General features: G+C 50.4%; 1 protein-coding gene across 2 annotated transcripts; it reads left to right on the top strand.

The window, feature by feature from the left end:
• The first annotated feature begins 518 nt into the window (after positions 1-518).
• ORMDL3 (ORMDL sphingolipid biosynthesis regulator 3) lies at positions 519-19,596 on the top strand. 2 transcript variants are annotated; one of them, XM_030540959.1, is made up of 4 exons: positions 519-593; positions 8,899-9,104; positions 12,447-12,598; positions 14,192-19,596. In XM_030540959.1, exons 2-4 carry the CDS (start codon positions 8,931-8,933, stop codon positions 14,325-14,327), a joined length of 462 nt encoding a protein of 153 aa, XP_030396819.1. In that variant the 5' UTR covers positions 519-593; positions 8,899-8,930; the 3' UTR covers positions 14,328-19,596. The 2 variants fall into 2 exon arrangements, with proteins under 2 accessions (XP_030396819.1, XP_030396820.1); XM_030540960.1 differs by lacking the exon at positions 519-593 and adding an exon at positions 5,405-5,503.
• The last annotated feature ends 1,528 nt before the right edge of the window (positions 19,597-21,124 follow it).

Genomic DNA, 21,124 nt, shown 5'->3' with positions numbered 1-21,124 from the left:
CGCATATAGCCCCAATTCTGCAAGCACTTATTCCAACACTTAACTTTACAGCTACACTGATTTCAGTGGGTCTATTCATGGTCGGAAAGTGAAGCCTGTGTAGGATCAGGACTGTAGTCTTTGCCAGCCTAATGCCGTACCTGTGTGTACCGTGCAGTGTCGGGCACGCCGCCGATGGCCAGCGAACCATAACTGAGCCCAGGACAAGCCCGGGCTGCTGACACTTCACGAGAGAATCACAGGTGCTGCAAACAATAGCAAGTCAGAGAATGAGAACCAATGCACAGAAATATACTAAAATGAACAAGCACAAAAAACTATCTGCATTGAGCTGACAGGGAATGTACACCAGCCGCTCCCATCCAGCGGCGGCCCCCAGGGGCCATGGGACATGTGGGAGTCCCGAGCGCCCCAGGGGAACTACATTTCCCAGCGCGCCCCGCGGCCGCGGGGGCTGCCGGGGAGGGCGGAGCTGCCAGCTGCTGCTGCTGTGTTGTCGGCGGCGGTGGCGGCGGGGAGCGGAGCGGGGCTGCGGGGAGAGGCCCCCGACGCCGAGCCCGGGGCGGCGGCCCGAGAGCCGGCTGCGCAGCGCGGTGAGCGCGGGGGCTGGGCGGTGTGGCGGGCCTGGGGTCTGCAGGGGGGCCGAGATAGGGGGCGGGGCCAAGGGGGTTCTGGGGGGGCCGGGGAAAGGGGGTGCAGGGACCTGGGGAGCAGGCATTGAGGGGAGCAGAGATGGGGGTGGGGGAAAGGAGGTTCTGGGGGGGCCAGGGGAAAGGAGGTGCAGGGACCTGGAGGGGGACAGGCATTGAGGGGAGCAGAGATGGGGGCGGGGCCAAGGGAGTTCTGGGGGGACCTGGGGGGCAGGCATTGAGGGGGCCAGGGGAAAGGAGGTGCAAGGACCTGGAGGGGGACAGGCATTGAGGGGAGCAGAGATAGGGGCGGGGCCAAGGGGGTTCTGGGGGGGCTGGGGGAAAAGGGGTGCGGGGGCCTGGGGGGCAGGCATTGAGGGGAACAGAGATAGGGGGTGGGGCCAAGGGGAGTTCGGGGGGAGCTGGGGGAAAGGAGGTGCAGGGACCAGGAGGTGACCTGGGTGGTAGGCATTGAGGGGAACAGAGATAGGGGGTGGGGCCAAGGGGGGGCCGGGGGAAAGGGAGTGCAGGGACCTGGGGGGCAGGCATTGAGAGGAGCAGAGATAGGGGCGGGGCCAAGAGGGGTTCGGGGGGGCTGGGGGAAAGGAAGTGCAGGGGCCTGGGGGGCAGGCATTGAGGGGAACAGAGATAGGGAATGGGGCCAAGGAGGTTCTGGGGGGGCTGGGGAAAAGGAGGTGCGGGGACATGGGGGGCAGGCATTGAGGGGAACAGAGAGGGGGGCAGGGCCAAGGGGGGTTCGGGGGAGGCTGGGGGAAAGGAGGTGCAGGGACCTGGGGGGCAGGCATTGAGGGGAGCAGAGACCTGGCGAGGAGCAGAGTTGGGGGGGTGCAAGACTTTGGGAAAGCCCCCGTGATGGGAGGGGCAAGGGGCTAAGGGAGTGTGGGGGTGCTGGACTCTGGATGATGGAAGTGGAATGGGGGGGATCTGCTGTCTAGGGCTATGAAACGTTAGGAAGCCAGCTGGGAGCGGCGCCTGCTTCCACGTTGTGGGGAGTGGGGCTGGGATATTGCAACCTTTGGCTACGGTTTTGTTTGTGCATCTGGAGTTAGGCCCTCGGACCTTCTCTTAGCACTCCAGAAGGTATTGTTTCTGTCGAGCTGAGTTTTTGGGGTGACTGGGATCTGGGGGGTAGGACTGGAGATGTGAGAGCATTCCCAGTGTTCAGTGGCAGCATCCCAGGCTTTTGCGAGGAGGGAGGTCTCCAGGGAGAGGTGACTTGCTGGCTTCACAGCCCTAGAGTCTTGGCTATCCACAGAGCAGATGCAGTGTTGGGAAGTCTCCCACATCTCCCCAGCCACATCTCCCCAGCATTACTCACCTGCAGAGGCCCTTTGGTCCCTATGTCTGACAGCATCTTTTGGTTCTCCACTGAGGCTGCCATCTCCATTGTGGTCTGGGTCTTTGTCCAAAGGCCCAACTGCTCTGCCAGCCTGAGCTGGATTTGAACTCATGAGCTCGAGTGAAAGACTGAGTGTCGCACCCCTCTTTGTCCTCCCCTCGCTGACTCTCTCAAAGCTGAGCTGTCGGACAAAATCAAATTGTGCGACTAGAGCAAGGCGTCCGCTCCTGCAGTAGTTTCCTATAATACAGTGTAGTGGAATGAGCTGGCATAGCTAGGAAGCAACAGCTCCCTAAGTTGCCACGAAGAGGTTAATAGTGGGAGGCATATGAGGAAAGTGCAGATTGGAACAAATTCTGCTGTGCAAACAAAGGTAGGGGGTGAAACTGGAGCTGGGGGCGGGAGCAGAGGCCTTCTGCAGTTCATAGGCAATGCAACCCTCAATACCCGCTGCCAAGAAGCAGTGGGGATCTCCGCACATGTGGGAAATCCCCAGCAGAGGCATGCTGTGTGGCTGAGAGAAGCTGGGGCATGAGCCTTGTATGGTGGGTTCACTTCTGGCTTGGGTATGTATTTCTTCTTCCTCCTGCATCCCAAGCAGGGCTGAAGAGGCCTCAGGGCACACACATCTCCTGGACAGCCTGCAATCTTTGCTTTGCTCAGATTACCAGCTTTTTGGGGCAGGGACTGGTTTTTTTTTGCGCTTGTACAGCTTCTAGCACCACAGGATCCAGGTCCTTGTCCATGCCTGGGAGTTCTAGGTGCTACCACCGTACAGGTAAATTCTACTATTGTGCAGCCATATTGCTATTGTCACGGGGAAACCCAAGCAGCTGGCAGTTGTGCTGTATGCTGTGGGAGCCCCTGTTGTTCCAAAGAGAGAAGATCATTGAAAAGTGATGAAAAGTCCCAGGTCCCAAAAGTGACTCTAGGGCCACATGAACATCCCTCAGGTGGCTCAGGGAATAAAACTGGATGATCTGCGCAATACCAGTTGTATGAGAACTCCCATTGAAAGCTTGTATGTGCAGTGTTTGCTTTGATAACAGCAAACCATATTCAAATGACAGCAACCACAGATGGCTACCATCCCCTTCTCCCCACATCACCCCACAGTCATAACTAGAGATCTGGTTATTCCCCCAATGCTCAGATTGTTCGGATGATGTGTTCTGGAAATGGCACTTGGAAGCTGTAAATTACGGATCCAGATTTGATCCCGCTTGTATATTTTAATTCAGGCCCTTTGCTCTAGTTAACAAGCTAAAGAGGGTGCAGCTGGGAGACCCTGGCTGAAGCAGAACCAGTGTGAACATGGTACTGGGAGCTGGAAACCCCCCGAGTCCTTAGCTGAGCTCTGCCATTGATTGCTGTGTGATTAGGAGCAAGTGACTTCCCCTCTCTGGAGAACCTTGGCGTCATCTATAGAACGAGGCTGCTGATGCTTTGGGGTGCTGTCAGGTAGGGGTTGATTAGTAAATGCGTAGAGAGCTCTGTGCATCTGGGGTGTGATCGTAATTATCATTCCAGACGCTCCTCCAAAATCCTGTAGACCCTGGTCCTGCTACCCTGTGGAACAGACTGACAGTCTGCACACTCTCAGCTTGAGCAAATGTTGAGGCACTCGTGGATCATGTACAAAACACCATTCAAATCCTCTGGCTTTTTGCAACAAAGCATTCCCTGAGCTCTTGTGGATGTAAGGCCAGAGCCTCATCTCACTGATGCTGCTGTAAACCCCACATCATCCCATTGACTTCACAGAAGTCATTCTGGGATTCCCCAGGGTGGCTGGGGTTGGAATTGACTGTGTTCTACTCCAACCTATCTAGAAAGCACTTCATAGCGTACCCCACACCTGACTTCCCCACAGCCTCACTCCTCCTCTAGTCATTCCTACCTTTGTAAAGTGGGCGTAAAAAGACAATGCCAGGAGCTAAGACGTGGATGATGCAGCCCAAATGATCTGTTGGGTTTTTCAGTATCATCCCATCACCTAAATTAGATTTATGCTGGCACTGATCAGGTAATATTAAGTGTTTTGAAAATGAACATGATGGTGTAAAAGGACTTGTTACGTTCCTCCAGAGCTATAGAGTCCATCTGGCAGGCGGTGGAGGTGCTGGTACTTCCCTTGGCAAGTGGTGGAGCATAGCCCGTTCCCATATAACACTGCAGCAAACAGGCGCTGTACACCTCACACAATGTGGTAGGATGGTCCCCACCTTCCAACCGATCCTGTGGCTGGCAGGTGTGTTGGGAAGGGCTGCCCTTCAACTGGGGTGCTGGGGAGAAGAGCAGGTTTTAGGAGGCCACGTCCATCCCCATTAAGGAGGGTGGGGAGCTTGCTTGCTCCCCAGTGGCCAGCCCACACATATTGAAGGCATCATGCCCATCCGCCCAGCGAATGGCTCACTGCCTCGTTGGCCCATTAACAGCCCGATCTCCCAGATACTGGCTTGCGTAATGTGTGGGTTGTTTGTCATGTGTTGGTTCCAAAGGCCCCTCCCTTTGGAGTCCTTGACCCCGTGTGGCCCTGGCATGGGATGGTGCAACTCCTGCTGGCTTCAGCCAGAGTCACAGGGTTTAATTTGGCTCTCATTTAGAGTGCCATTTCAATATAACGCAGGAAGGCAAGCAGCTGAATATGGGCGAAATATAAAGTGCTTTTATACAAATGCTAGAAATCGCAATTCTCTGATGGGTGAACTAGAGTGCCTGGCATTCAATGAGGATATTGATGTAATAGGCATCAGGGAAGCTTGGTGGAATGAGGATAATGATGGGACACGGTAATACCAGGGTGTAAAATATATAGGAATGACCGTGTAGGTTGTGGGTTGAGGGAGTGGCATTATATGTTAAAGAAAACAGAGTCAAATAAGGTTCTTACATGAAACAAACTATACCATGGGCTCTCCATAGACAGAAATTCCATGCTTGAATAAAAAAAGTAGAACAGTAGGAATACACTGCTGAACACCTGACCAGGGTGAGGACAGTGATTGTGAAATGTTATGGGAAGTTAGAGAGGCTGCAAAAGCAGAAAGCAGAATAATAATGGGTTAGGAAAGGGATAGATAAGAAGACAGAAAATATCATATCACTATACAAATCAGTGGTGCACCCATACCCTGATTATAGTGAGCAGTTCTGGGTACCCCATCTCAAAAAGGATATGGTGGACCTAGAAAAGGTTCAGAGAAGAGCGACACAGATATTCAAGGATATGGAACAGCTTCCATACATGGAGAGATTAAAAATTTAGGGCTGTTCATCTTAGAAAAGAGACAGCTAAGGGGCAATATAATAGAGGTCTATACAATCATGAATGATGTGGAAAAAGTGAATAGAGAACTGTTACTAATCCTTTCCCATAATACAAAAACCAGGGGCCACTCGCTGAAATTAACAGATGGAGGATGAATACAAACAAGGAAGTACTTACTCACACAGCAATTGTCATGGGATGTTGTGAAGGCCAGAAATATAACTGGATTCAAAATAGAATTAGGTAAGTTCATGGAGGATAGGTCCATCAATAGCTACTAGCCAAAATGGTCAGGGATGCAACCCCATAGTCAGGGCGACTCTAAACCTCTGACTGCCAGAAGCTAAGATGGGAGGACAAGGGTGGATCACTCCAACTGCCCTGTTCTGTACACACCCCTGAAGCCCTGGTGCTGACCACTGTCAGAGACAGGATACTGGGCTAGATGGACCATGGTCTGACCCAGTATGACCGTTCTTATGTTCTTCTTGGGAGTCACTTCTCTGCCCTCCAGGATGAGCTCTGCTCTTTGCCAGCACAAACTTCTCTCTCCTTCCAGCTGAATGTTTGCTTTGGGCCAGAGCTGCATCTGATCCTGTGTGGTGAGGAGGAGAGTTCATGACCCCAGCGCTTTCAGGGATGTGGGGACCCCAGACAATAGGTCAGACTCTGTATGGCACCCCAGATGTTACTGCCGCCTCTTCAGCGTGTGATCTGTGCGCTGTGCCGGGTTCTCCGGAGGAGATGGACCTGCAGGGCTGGCCTGCCATGCAGGGTTCCCCAGGGGAGATGTTCCTGCAGGGGATATACGCCCGCCTTGCCTCCCTAGACAAGTTGCAGCATAGTAAACAAATTGCATTAAGGGATGTAAGAGACTTGACCCCTTGTGAGCAGCAGTGCAGTGCCTCCCTGGGGCACCACGCCTCTCAATTTACATGTCACACGGGGACTGCCTGGCAGGATGCATGTCAGTCAGTTCAAGGGCGTGAGAGGTTAAAGGAGATGAGTTGATCTGGCTGTCACAGGGTGACCAGGTATCCCGATTTTATAGGGACAGTCCTGATTTTTGGGTCTTTTTCTTATTACCCCCCACCCCGTCCCGATTTTTCACACTTGCTGTCTGGGCACCCTAGGCTGTCAGCTGGGATGTTAGGGCGGATTCAGTTTGCTGAACGGGACTGGTACAGACTCAGTGGCCACATGGTCCCACCCTCTGTCTCTGCCATTCATGCAGAGAGCAGCAGGCCATGTGCTGATCAAGCAGCTAACCAAAGTCCATCTGACTAGGGGTGAGCAGAACAGCTCAAAGCCATTGTCTGCTACATTCTGGCTGCAGGCATCATCTCTCCACTGCTTCAGCTGGAGCCAAAGACATGTTCCCCTCAGCCACAGCTCGTGAATCAGATCCCTCTTCTGTGCAGGAAGGATGGCACTGGCTCTGCTCTGGGTGCAGCCTGTTGCTGGTCTCCTGAAAGGACAACAGGAAGTTACATTTGAAGCGTTTTCCCTTTTCTCAGAGACTTCTCTGTGAGCTTGGGAGTGAGGGGGGTAATTGCAGAGGTTAAAGCCAGGGGTTGGGCAGGCTTCCCATTGTCAGTGTTGACTGTGCACCTCAGTCTTGACCCACAGCACCTACCAATATACCTCAGTTATTCAGCACCCCCTGCATTTTCATTCCCGGTGTCTCCTGCACAGCTCTGCCATTGCATCCAAACGGTTAGGCACATACAGGTTTCAAGGCCAGAAGGAACATTTCTAATCATCTACTCTGACCTCCTGTATCTCACAGCCCCAAAACGCCCTCCCAGTGATTCCTGCATTGAGCCTGGGAAGTGGTGAGGGAGGAGTGATGTCAAGTGATGGAGAATACACCCGCTGCTCTGTTGAAGGTGTGGCACCTTTGGGAGACAGATGGCGATGAGGTTACTTGCTTCAGTCCCACAAAGGTCTGAGCTAGGGTGACTAGACAGCAAGTGTAAGAAACCAGGGGGTTGGGAATAATAGGCATCTGTGTAAGAAAAAGCCCCAAATATCAGGACTGTGCCCATAAAATCGGGACATCTGGTCACTCCAGCTGAGCCTGAAAATATTGCTGACTTGGCTTAGCAGTGACTTCATTGCTCAGTACCGTGAGTTATCCCACGGTCTGGGAGCAATGTGCTCACAGGATTGGGCCCATCCCGTGCACATTTTGGCTGTCTCTGGAATCTGAGGGTTTTTTTGGTTGTGATCTCGCTCTGACTGAATGACATCACAATCTGCCTTCCAAATGGAGCCAGCTTTGGAATGTGCCAGCTGAGATCTGCTGAGGGGTGAGTGAAACCCCTCATTTCCTGTTCGCTTTGTGAGGGTGGTTTTTATCCCTGTAGGGTGGTGGCAGCGTTCGAACCTTGGCCGCAGATAGGTCTGTCCAGCTCCTGCCCCCTGTGTGTTCCATCATTAGCCGGAGGTTCAATCAGCATGCTCTATATTGAATCCTGGGACTGGTGTTTGCTGCTGAACCTGTTTCATTGTGCAGGTGAATGGGTGCAGCAGCCCTTGGCCCTGAGGTTTCATGGATTGCTGTGTATGGCACCAAATCCAACCTCAGCCCAGCCATTGATGATCTCCTTTCCAGCACTGAGTCTCTTTCTGGCCATACCAGAATTGCTTTGAAAATGCTTCTTTCCATGCCGCTCCTGGGGTCTGCATGTTCTACCCCACGGCAGAGTGGGAGCCTTCTCCTGTAGGACACGCCCTGGTGAACAGACCTCCCTACATCATTACCTCACCATGGCTTTTCTAACCTCGCTGTCAAGGATCTCTCTCCTGGAGCTCTTCATTTCTCCTTCCCGTTGCTGTAATGATCTTTCCAAAGATCATTGGGAGACTTTTTGTGTGTGTGTGTGTGTCCTGCTTGCGAAAGAAGAGCCCAGTTCTGTGATGTGGGTCAGTGTGTAGGCTCCTGCAGCCACGCAGAACCCTGGGGCAGTCAGTAGGGCTAATCCTAGGTGTAAAGTTACACACACCTAAGACTTTGCAGAATCAGGGCTGAAGTTTTCCTCTGGACATGTTATGGCCTGGATCCTGCAAACCCTTAAGCATGTGGGTAACTATGCTCCTGATTTTGCAGGACCAGGGCCTTAATGTGTCCTGCGAAAGAAAATTTGGTCCATGTTATGCTGTGGAATTACCCATTTGGCTCTTCACAGGCAGAGTCACAGGACTGAAATCGTCCATGTGCCCCGGTTCCACCAGAATATACCACCAGAGTTAGAAATACCCCATTGTAGAGATGCTTCCCATTTCCTTGGCACCTTCCACCTGAATCTCAAACTTGAGTGGATTTAGCTCCCACACAAGAGTATTGTCTCTATTTTACAACTCGGGTAACTGAGGCAGGGGGCAGTGAAGTGACTTGGCCAAGGTTTTGTGGTGAGAGGGTGGCAGTGTCTGGGACAGAATCCGGTAGTCCTGACTTCCTGTCGGCTGCTTTACCTGCAAGACAGTGCTCCATCCTGGGCTGGTCTTGGCTGAGTAGCAGGGGCAGGGAAGGGTGGGGCCGTTGCATGGAGGGTTCTGGTTAGCTTCCAGCTTAGTGGAGTGGCAGAGTCTGCTGCCTTCCTGGGCTGACCTGCCTCTTGCTCTTCTTGGTTCAGTTCAGGACTGCCTATCCAACGCAAGAGCCAGCATGAACGTGGGGACGGCACACAGCGAGGTGAACCCCAACACCCGTGTCATGAACAGCCGAGGCATCTGGCTCTCCTACGTGCTGGGGATTGGCCTGCTGCATGTGATCCTCCTCAGCATCCCCTTCTTCAGTGTCCCCGTGGTTTGGACTCTCACCAACATCATCCACAACATGGTAAGGGGGCGCCGCGGCTAACTGGCCCCATGGGGAACCCCCAGCTGGGCTCGTCGGTCACATGGGTGGTTAGCCCTTAAGGGGATACTGCCGAGGGATCCTACAGTGAAATCAAACCAAGTCCTGAGTTCCCATGAGTGTGAGGGATGCAGTCTGCCTGACTGGGCAGCCTCATAGACTTTAAGGTCAGAAGGGACCATTATGATCATCTAGTCTGACCTCCTGCACAATGCAGGCCACAGAATCTTACCCACCCACTCCTGTAACAAACCCCATACCTATGTCTGAGTTATTGAAGTCTTCAAATTGTGGTTTGAAGACCTCAAGCTGCAGAGAATCCACCAGCAAGTGACCTAAGCCCCACGCTGCAGAGGAAGCCGAAAAACCTCCAGGGCCTCTGCTAATCTGCCCCGGAGGAAAATTCCTTCCCAACCCCAAATATGGCTAAACCCTGAGCATGTGGGCAAGACCCACCAGCAGCCAGCACCCAGGAAAGAATTCTCTGCAGTAACTCAGATCCCATCCCATCTAACATCCCATCACAGACCACTGGGCATACTTACCTGCTGATAATCAAAGATCAATTGCCAAAATTAATTGCCAAAATTAGGCTATCCCATCATACCATCCCTTCCGTAAACTTATCAAGCTTAGTCTTAAAGCCAGATATGTCTTTTGCCCCCACTACTCCCCTTGGAAGGCTGTTCCAGAACGTCCCTCCTCTAATGGTTAGAAACCTTCGTCTAATTTCAAGTTTAAACTTCCTAGTGTCCAGTTTATATCCATTTGTTTTTGTGTCCACATTGGTACTAAGCTTAAATAATTCCTCTCCCTCCCTAATATTAATCCCTCTGATCTACTTATAAAGAGCAAGCATATCCCCCCTCAGCCTTCTTTTGGTTAGGCTAAACAAGCCAAGTTCATCCCAGGCTCATTTCCCTTTCACCTCGAGGTCATGGGTTCTAATCCAGCCCAGGTGGTAATTTTTGGGTCTCAGACCAGCTCCCATCCAGGCAAGTGTCCACATCACCAAAGCCACCTGAAGAGCAGGAACAGGCTGTGGGGTGTAAACTACTGTCTGGCCCCTGGACACATGGCAGAGCAATGCAAGGTGGGGGAGCCTTGTGTGACGACTGTCCTCTTGGCTGACTCAGAGGGTTGAACCAGCAACTTCCCGGGTTGGAAGTGTGAATCTCTACGGCTTGAGCTAAAGGATCAAGGACTAGGAGCTGTGACAGCCTCTCATCCTCTGAGGGTCAGGCCCAGAGTGGGACCTGCTGCCCGCTGGTTACGCTCACTTTGCTGCTGCCCAGGAATCCTCTGGTGTTACTGGCAATAAAGGGAGAGGCAGGAAGGGCAAGGTGGGTTTTTGCACCCAGGGTGGAGGGTTTAAAAAATCAGCTGCTGACTTGTAAACTGACAGTGGGATGGGCCCGGATGAGAGGACCAGGGTGCAAAGCCGAGGGATAGGGGTGGGGGTTGTTGGCCATTTGTCTGAGTCTAATGATGCTGTCTCTGGAGCAAGTGCATGATGTGAATGGGGTGTCACTGACTCGAGCGTATCACAGAAATGAAACAGTCAGTTTTCCTCATGGGTGTGGGCTGGGGTGTGTGGATTTTTTTCAGGGGATGGGTGTGGGGTGCAGGTGAGAGGACGCACTGCAGCCCTCTGCTGGGACATGACAGGACTGCAGCCATTCAGCAGAACCTTTTCCTCTGGGGCTGAGAAAAACGCCCCGTGCTTTTCACTGACGATGTATTCTCCCCTCCTGACTGCCCTCTTGTTTTAGTCTGTGTGTCTCCCTGAGATCAGATCGTGGCTCCATGCAGCAGCTTGCTCCCTGATTTCCAGATCAGAGAAACCCAGACGTTGGCACAGATGCAGCAGCTGGTCTATTTGTGCCCTTTGGTTAAAGTGATTCTCGGCTTGAGATTAATCAGAGACCGGGAATTGATTCCCTCGCAGGGCTCCTGATGCCCCATCTCATAAAAACCATCCAGATCTCTAGCAATCGGCAGCTGGAGCTGAGAGCAAAAGGGCTGAGATCAGCACTGGTGTGCTCTGCTCTTGTGCCAATCAGACCTCCTTGCCTTGGCCTCTGTCCAGTTTAGAGCTGTGAGTCTTAGGAGCAGGAGGCTTTTAAAGAGCCAGCAGCACTTGTTCATAAACAACAATACCAACAGATTTGCCGTTGGCTTATCCAAGGATTTCTTGCTTGTGTGTACCTGGAGTGAGTGTCACTGGAACCTTTCCAGGAGATTGCTTAAGTTTCAGTTACAATAATACTCAGCTATTATCTAGTGCATCTCACCAGTAGAGCTCACAGTCCTTTACACAGGAGATTGGTGTCATTATCCCCATTTTACAGATGGGGAAACTGAGGCACAGAGAGGCTGACTTGCCCAAGGTCAGAGCTGGACATAGAAGCCAGGGTTCCTGAGTGCCCAGTGCAGTGTTGTGTCCACTCCCCATAAATAATATTGCTAAGCCTTTGCCTTCCTCTAGAGCCGTACGGTTTAGAATCTCCACGCTCATTGCAAATAGCGAGGCGTTACCCTTCTCCTGTCATGCGTGGAGGTCTATATTATCACTGTTTCACAACTGAGGGAACTGTGGCACGTAGGGACAAAATGTCGGTTGAGGTTAGTACTGGGAATAGAGCCTGGGCGATGCCACTCTCAGCACCCACATGGAACGCAGGGCTGAGGGCAGCGAGTCTGTGGCTGTTCCATGTCAAAGGCTTTCTCCTGGCCGACAGGCAGGAAGCACCTGGTATTGTCTGTGCAACTGTATGGCCACGTTCATGCCAAAGTCTGTGCATCAGGAAGAGATGTGATACTGGAGTTTAGGGTGACCAGATGTCCCGATTTTATAGGGACAGCCTCGATTTGGGTTTTTTTTTTCTTATATAGGCTCCTATTACCCCCCAACCCCGTCCCGATTGGTCACATTTGCTGTCTGGTCACCCTACTGGAGTTTGATTCCACTCCATGTGTGTTCTCCTCTGATGCCGGGGATCTGAATTTCCTAATGTGACCGTGATCGTCACCATCTTGGCCAGGGCACCAGGGAGCTCCAGAGGTAAAAGCAGGAGCTGCTACAGCTGGAGCCCAAGAGCCCAGGCATCCTAGCTGGGCTGTAACCAGCTCGTATCCGGTGGGACCCTAATTGCAAATGCCAAAAAAAACCCTCTCATCGGATGACAGCTCCCCCTGGTGGCACAGCCCTGGCTTGCAGCTTGCGAGTGTAAGAGCTTTCCTAGCCATGGGTTGTGGGTGGCTAAGGTCAACCTGCTCTCAGACGGCTGCACAAGTTTTACCTTCTGCTCGTGTTTGCTACAGAGCATGTACATCTTCCTGCACACCGTGAAAGGAACGCCCTTTGAGACTCCGGACCAGGGGAAAGCCCGGCTGCTCACGCACTGGGAGCAGATGGACTATGGGGTGCAGTTCACGGCATCGCGCAAGTTCCTGACCATCACGCCCATCGTGCTGTGAGTACTTTGGGCGGGCTGGTCACAGCAGCACCCTGTCGAGCGAAGCTAAAACCCTCCGTTGTCCTCCAAAAACAGTGCTCGCTCGGTGCTAAAAGGAGATCCACATATGTTGCGACAACAGATTTATTCACAGTATCCATAGCCCGCTTGTGTCTGTGCTGCTGTCCACCACTCATGGCGTGGATGTCTTGGGGGATCTGCTTTGAGCTTGTGTCAAGGTGCTATTCAACCTGGGTCAGTGCCCAGAAAAAGCACTGTCAGAAAGAGACCAGTGCAGCCCTGATAATGTGCTTCGAAGGTCCACTATCTCACAAGTCACCAGGGCTGGCAGTGATTAACTTTATTAACATTAATATTAACATTATTTATGTGTATTACAGTAGCAGCTAGGAGCCCCAGTCACAGACCCAGAACCCCATTGTGCTGGGTGCTGCACAGGTACAGAACAAAAAGACTGTCCCTGACGCCCAAAGTGGACACTCTAGGGATGGTTTGAGGCAAGCTCTATGAGCCCGTATGGACTAGAATGACAGGCAGTGGTTTCAGCCCACCAGCAGCCTGACTGTTGTCAAGTTACACTCACTAACTGACGGCCCCACTGAATCTAGCCCCCAGACCAGGGGCATTGGATTTGGCCTCATGGCAGAAGGGATTTGGCGGAGGGCAACGAGAGGGCTTTGTGGATTTTTATGGGGAATTCATTCCCAGAACAAGAGGCAGCAGGGAGAAGCATGAAGCTGCTCGTCTGCAAATCTAACAGATGGGCCGTGAAGGCTGGCACCCTGCCTTTGCTGGAGGCAGGTGTCAACCTCTCAGGAGTGAATGAGAGAAGTAGGGTGGGAGAGGCTGCGAAGGGCTCTGAAAGCAAAGACGAGCAGTTTGTGTTTAATGTGATGGATAAATTCTTTAGAGCATCCAAAGTCTGCAGAGTCCCAGTGAAGTGGTGGAGTCTGGATCAGACTGTAAAATCACATCACCAAGGGGAACATCTTGCTTTTCTCCCCTCTCTGTCCCCTGGCTCCCCTGCCACCCACATTTCAGTTCTGACTGATGTAATCACTGCTGGGAAATGTTGTTTTCTAGCCATTTCCAGTGCGAGGGGTGGAGGGTAGGCTTCATCACCACGGACTGAAGATATTTCTGAAGGGCCGGTCTGTGCTGTGTCTGTTGCCAAAAGCACACACAAGCTGCTGCTGCAAAGATGCTCAGTTGTTAGTCTTTTGGGACCAGAGCTCATGGCCAGAAGGAGAGAGAGACTGAGATCCCCCAGTGTGAGACTAAATCCACTTTGGAATTGGGGCTCACTAGCTGCTAGAAACCGGATCCTTGGTTTTTATTTTGGCTCAGCCAGCTTTGCTGTGTTGTGCTAATCTGAAGCCCTGTCTGTCTGCCCTGAGCTGGTGGCTAGATTCCAAGGTAGGGTCGGCTAGTGGGCGTAACTTACACACCAAGGGAGTGGTATGGGGTTGTAGCAGGAAACACAGTCAGAGTCACTTGCAACCAATCTCTCTCCTCAGATCGTCACTGGTCCTGGGGGGTGATGGAAGCTGTGGGTAGCTGTGATTCAACTTCCGCTGCTCTCTCCCCTAGGTATTTCCTCACCAGTTTCTACACGAAATATGACCGGATACACTTCATAATCAACACCATCTCGCTGATGAGCGTCCTGATCCCCAAGCTGCCCCAGCTCCACGGAGTCCGGATCTTTGGGATCAACAAGTATTGAGCCCCCTGGATGAAGTGAGCTGAAGTGGAAGGGGAAACCCGGTGGTCTTAGTCCTCCCTCCCTCCTGGCCGGGCTATAATTTCACAGCGGCTCTTTAAAGGCAGTATCCAATAGACTTGTATACCGCATGCAGGAACCTCATGCCCAATAAATCTAAGCAAACTCTGGAGTAGCAGAATCCTGAGTAGAGTGTAGCATGGAGCCAGGAGACTGCGGGGATGGACTTCTTGTGCTCCAGTATCTTGAGTAGATGCAGATAAACTGAGACGTTGAGGTACAAGTAAGTCAGTGTCTGGAGAGACTCTCATCCAGAGGCCAATACACTGCTGGAGAGAGCAGGGGTGGGGAGAAAGCTTTAAGAGCTAGTGGTCATTACTATGGAAAATGCACTTTAAAATGCATTGGCCCTCTTTGAGGTTAGATGCACTCACGAAGGGCTATGTGGGGAAATTAAAGGGTGGCATCGCCAGATTTCCCAGGTGTGAAAAACTAGTTGGCCACTTTAATTTTGGGAGGTGGATTTTATTCTTAAACTTCTCTCCTCCTGTTGGGGAGGGAATCATTTTTTCTAATGAGAAAACAGGAAGGAGTGACCTGGCATTTCCAGGGGAGCTTTCCCATTTTCCAAGGTACAGTTTGTGTGTGATTCGGGGAGATGGAAATGGATTCCAAGGTGTTTCTGTTAGTTTAAACTATAGCCAATGTCTGTCTTTGTTTAAAGTGGAAGTGGTTATATTTTAAAGCATGTGTGATGGGGGGGGGATATTCTCCCCCATCACATGCAGCCCAGCAGTGTTACCCTTAATCCTACTGCCACATAGGGCTAAGAGGTGTGATGCTGCTGGTTGTTAGTTGTGTGATTAAAAATGTTAACACTGCCCATGAGAGGTATCTGAGTCACTTGACGTGGAGATGGGGGAGAGGAGAAAGGCTGATGACTGACAGGTTTGCTCTAGGTGAAGGATGGAGCGTCGTCAGGTACAGTAATGGGGTACTTGTACAGGCAGAGAGGTGACCATGTTTGGTTTAAATGGGTCTCGTTCTTCCACCCCCTTTGCCCAGGACTCCAATGTCTAGATCTAGATCAGTGGCACTTGCCAAATACCAATGCTGGGCACATCTCAACATGTGACAGGCCAGGCAGAAAACCCTTCTCGGACTTCTGGTTGGGCCTGATGACTTGTCAGTAGCATACTGTGGGCCACAAGCGAGGTTAAAGGAGCTGTAGAATAGGAATATTGTAGTGGTGCCACGTTGCTGAGTGAAGGCAGGAGCAGAGGGCAAATGTGGCTGGCTGGCAAGAGGGCAACGGGTCTGAGCCGTCACTGAAGCATTTAACTTATCAGTGGCAGAGAAAATCCAAGATGTGCAGTCTCACATCCCCAGACCATGGCTGCAGAAGGTTATCTGAAGGTGTCTGGCACAGCAGGGAGACAAGCAACTCTTGCTTTGCTGACTTCTTCATTATCCAGATTTGTTGTACTTGTTTAAATCCAAAGTCCTGCCGTTCTGCCCCTGATCTGGTGGCTAGATCCAGAGGTGGGGTACGGCACATGTCAGTTAGTAGGTGGAACTTGCACCCCTAGAAAGTGAGGGGCAATAGGGCGTTGCAGGGGGCAGTTAAAGCACAAGGGGAGCTAACCATCCTTCTGTTTCTGACTCTTGTTTTGATTTTGTTTATGCATCATGATCTTATTTCAGGCTGCTTAGTGGAGCGATCATGTTTTCTGCACCCTGCATTGGCGGGTGGGAGGGAGCCCTACCTAGTAAAGTGTGTGTGTGTTTCTACTAAGTGGCTGTTAGCAGATGAGCTAGTTATCCATGGAATCAGGAGCTGGTCTGGAGGACGATATGGGATTTTTAATTTAATTATAATCTGCAATAGAAATGCAATAATCCCAGTGTGGAAAGAGATTGTTGAATAAAGTTTTGAGAATCATCGTTTGGGGTAAATGAGAGGCTTGTAATTAGTAGACGGGGTGGGGGGGGCATTTTCAATATAACAGGGAGGTTTGGATAACCGAGGATGAAGCAAAGTTGCAACACTCAATCTCCCCCTCTCCCCCCAGATTGCCAGCTAGAGTGAAGGGTTAGCAGCAGAATTAGCCCCTAGTGGCTGGGGTAGCTGTCCACTCCTCGCAACCATAGGATTTTCTCAAGGGTCAATATGCTGATTTGAAATATGCCTTTGTTTATATTTTTCATGACACCCTTGCACATTCCTGAAGGTGATTTTTGTTTGTTAGTGTTTTGTGTCTCAGTTTTCTGACAATGTAAACGTTTTAAATAAGACATGTTTAGTTCCTGCATTAGCCAGATGTAGCTTTGGAACTGAGCAGGTGGTACAGTGGGTACGATCGAGAGAGTTTAGACCTGATCTGATGGTCCGAGACAGGACTGGGAGACAGGAATTCCCAAATCTGAATCTCAGCCCTTGTACTGACTCCTCACCTGCCTTTGGGTGAACTGCTTAACCTCTCTGGCTCAGTTTCACCATTTGTACCTCGCAGAGGGGGGAGAAATCATCAACCTACCTCACAGGGCTGTTGTGAGGCTTATTTAGCCATTGTCTCTTAAGCGCCTCAAAGACGGAAAGGCTACAGTGAGTATTAGTGAAGAGGAAGACGGTGAGAGGAATTAGCTGGAGGAGGAGGAGGGAACCTGCTTTGGGTTCTTGAAAAAAGGAGCCTGTCAAATATAGAAGGTTCATTTATTTAATACAAGGCTCTTCCTTTTTTTTTTCCCCACCCCCATCCCTGACATGGTTGGGAGTGGAGGGTTGCTTTGGTTACTGTACTGTATACCCCAGGACTGCTTTTCAAGCTACTAGCCTGTGACTTCTGAAAAAAACCGTTTCAGGCTAGTGCTATTTTCTGATCAGAATGTCGGAGTGGATTCAGAACTGAACATTGTAGATACGTGGCAATGGGGAGACTGCAGGTTTCCACTCTGCAGTGACCGTACCTTCGCCCAGACGGCTGGGATGATGTGCCTCGTCTAAGGTGCACACTGCTGGACGAATTCAGGTCTGGCAGGCCAGAGAATTACAGTGCTGATGCTGAACCTTCTCCAGTGAAAGAGATGGAACACGTGGCGTGGTGTTAATCTAGCTTTGGGGACAAATACAAACCTAACCAGAGACGACAAAATTACTTTAAAGGTGGGAACCTCGACCCAGAGAAGTGGGGCAGGAATCACTTTATCCTTATGTTTTGCAAAAAGGCCTTCTTTTTCTTTATTTGCTTAAAACCATTATTCCCGGATACATGTAGGTTTTGCCTTTTCTCTCCCTCTCTCGTGCATGTAAATTATGCAAAGCTGGAGTGATTGCGTAGCAGAAATGTAAGCTGTCGCTAGGCACCAGACCCTTGGGCGCTGTGGAGTGGTGAAGCTCGGCAGACCTGCATCGGCTGGGGTCGGGACCTGCACTTGCAGGTTGCTGGGTTCAGTGACACTGGTCACGTCCAATCAGTTCTGTTAAATTAACGATGAAATGTAAAAAAAAAATAAAAATCATGAACCCTTGAGTGGGGCAGTTTAAAACCCGGAGTGCACGTTTTCCTCAACGGGTTTACGAAGACGTGATATTCATAGACAAGTCCAATGATTTCTCTTTTATGAGGAATTCAGTGAAAAGAGTTTCCGTGAAGCACTGCAGCATGTGCTTTCGACACACAGAAGTCAATGGAATTTAAGCACACACTTAAGTGTTTTGCTGAATCGGGGCCTTGGCTCAAGTGAGAGGGGAATCAGGCCCTAGGACTTAACCAAAATCCCTTTTAAACTGTTAACTTTTTTAAAGAGCGATGCATAATTATGTGTCAGAGATCCGTTCCCCCTCCATGTGCACAGGTAGCTTCCATTAAAATGTCACTCAGAAGGGGGAGTCTGAGTGTGCAGTGAGGGGCAACAGCCCCCTTCACTAGGCACTTGCAGGTGATCTGGGAGACAAAGCAATGAAACGCTAGTCCAAACATTACGGAACAAACCACGCTGTAGAGTTCCTGAAATGTTGCATTGAAACCACTTTTATAGAACGGGTGGGTGTGAAATGGGCCAGACATGGCAGTTCTGAATCAAGACAAATGATGAAGGGCCACTCAGGCTGTGGAGAGTTGGAGAAAACAGCAAACACACCAAGGAAGCTCCTTGGGGATAAAAAACCAGCTTTGGGCAGAAGAGGGATTGCATGCACCTCAGTTTGGGGAAGTTTGCAGGAATTTGGAGAGTCTTGAGCATTTAAATATGGCTGCAGCCAAGAGTGGTGGTGATCCCAGAGTGAAATTCAACCCTTGTGTAAAGTGCCTAAGTGAATTAGACCCTGGACTCCCCTTGACTTTCAATGGGATGTAGGTGCCTAACTCACTTAGGCTCTTGGGAAAATCTTCACCCAGGCCTTGTGCTGGCTTCCTGCATAGCGATCAGTGTGAATTTCAGTACAGCCAATGCTTCTCATTGTAGTTTTGTCTGTTGCGGATACAGAGAAGCAATAAAGAAACCAAGGGTTTTAAAATCTGTAACAATAGACCAGTTCACAGACATTGGCCTGACTCAAGCCATTTGCGTTGCCTGCTGCTGTTGCTGTGAAGCCTTTTTCATCAGCCATTGAGAGAACTGTCTGCTTGTCCATATAGCACAGAAAGGGCATCTTCCCGCTTGGAGAAGATACAGAACAGCTTGGCCTTGCTGAGTGACGGCCCCAGTCTTGCAATTGGATTCCAACAGCTGGATCTTTAACCCGACACTATACAACCCTTCTCCATGGTCCAAGTGCAAGATTGGAGCCGCCTTTCCCCTTCCCCGTGAGATCTAAGGCTCTTTAATCAATGAGCATTTATTTAAAAACAGCAGCAGCAACAGTTTAAAAATAATTTAAATATTAAAAGAACGGTCCTGGTCCTTGAAGAGGGGACAGATCACTGCTGGCAGTAGCACACAGTCAAGACTCGTATTGCATATCATATGATTTTCTTTAATAGCAGTGAGATATATTGCTTCGATTTACCATCGTGCATAAAATAGATATATTTTTAAGTGTGTGCACATAATACACTCTTTGGATCAATTTCAGTGGGCTAAATCAGTTTTGTATGGAACATTCTTGCATTGTACATAGAAGTTTAGTTGTTTTTTCCAGTTCCTTCTCTTTTTTGGGTATACAAAGAAGTTTCATCTAGAGGAACTTTCTAAGACAAAGTGTGAATATTATTTTTATTACTCCTTTGTACAGTATTCTAAGAGAAACTAATAAAGGTCAGTATTCATGTAACAACCTGTGTGGGCTTTTTACATTTGATATTTATGTGAAGTGATTTCATTTTAATCGCAAACTGTACTGCCAAGAGTGAAAAAACAGTAAATGGCAAATGAGTATCTGCTAGCAAACCTATGCTGGTAACTGAATCTGGCTTTTCCTATCCCCTAGCAGATAAAGGCATAACAAGATCCAAGAGCTGGAGGCTGAGGTGTGCAAATTGGAAATAAGATGCATATTTTTAACAGAGAGGATAATCAGTCCTTGGAACAGATCCATGAAAGATCAGATGGATTCTCCATCACTTGGAGTTGTCAAATGGAAAGTGGTTGTCTTTAAAGATGTCCTCGTTCAGTCACCACTTGTTGAGCTGGAGGCAGGAATCGCTGGGAGAGATTCTCTAGCCTGTGCTATGCGGGAGGTCTGATTAGATGGTCAGAATTGGCCCTGCTGGCCATAAAAAATCTAGGCAGCTGGAGGCAGTCACCACACCAGGCCCACATAGAAGGGGCAGAAACGTATAGAGTCCTGGTTGGGATTATCGTCTGATCTTCAGTTTGAAATCGGTAGGTGAGTTAGTTGGTTTCCGGCTGATTCACAGACTGGGAAGATGCTTACGGACACTCAGCTCAACTCCCTGTCTGCAAAAGCAACCCCCAGCCCACAATAAAGCTGGACCCCACCCTCTGCTCCCAGGCTGTGTTCAACTTGCCTTCTCAGGAAAGGCCTGGAAGCAGCGATAAAGCCTGTTGCAGCAGGTCCTGAGTGTTGGCAAATCCAGGCTGTCAATATCAATATCCTGCTGCCAGCTCGCTCAGGTTTAACTGGGGAGGGAGGGCAAATTCAAGGGTCCCAGCTGCAGTGGTATCGTGTGGCAGCAGAAAGGGGTGGTCCTGAGAAAACTCCCCCAAGAGTTCCAAAACAAAACGTGGCCCTGCACATACTAGGTAGAAAAGATGCAGCAGTCCAAAGCCCTAGAGTGCTTTGCAGGTTACAAGTCAGTGCCTTGAAATGAATCAGAAATGTATGCACCCTGCAGATCTCTGACAGGTACAAAGTGGCAGGAGGGGGTGGGGTGTTACAATGCATCAGGCCATTGGGTTAATGGGTGGATGCAAATCTCTTGAGAATCCACAATGGGAACACAGCACACCTTGGATGATGCCTGCATGAGCATGGAGCCTTCTGGCTCACATCTGGTGCAAGAGAGAAGTTATTTAACCCAGGAGAATTGAGTTAGCAGCCTGGGAAGTTACACTCATCAGGAACAAAAAGAACAGGAGGACTTGTGGCACTTTAGAGACTAACACATTTATTTGGGCATAAGCTTTCATGGGCTAAAACCCACTTCATTAGCCCACAAAAGCTTATGCCCAAATAAATGTGTTAGTCTCTAAGGTGCCACAAGGCCTCCTCTGTTCTTTTTGCTGATACAGACTATCACGGCTGCCACTCTGAAACCTGGCGCTCAGAGGAACGTGTCTGATCAGCCTCCTCTGGCAGCATGTGGGGGCAGACCGGAAGTTCTACCCAGTGCCTAGCC

The sequence above is a fragment of the Gopherus evgoodei genome, chromosome 23, assembly GCF_007399415.2.
Source record: "Gopherus evgoodei ecotype Sinaloan lineage chromosome 23, rGopEvg1_v1.p, whole genome shotgun sequence".
NCBI lineage: Eukaryota > Metazoa > Chordata > Testudines > Testudinidae > Gopherus > Gopherus evgoodei.
Note: the sequence above shows the minus strand (reverse complement) of the source record. Positions and strands in the feature narration are given on the sequence as shown.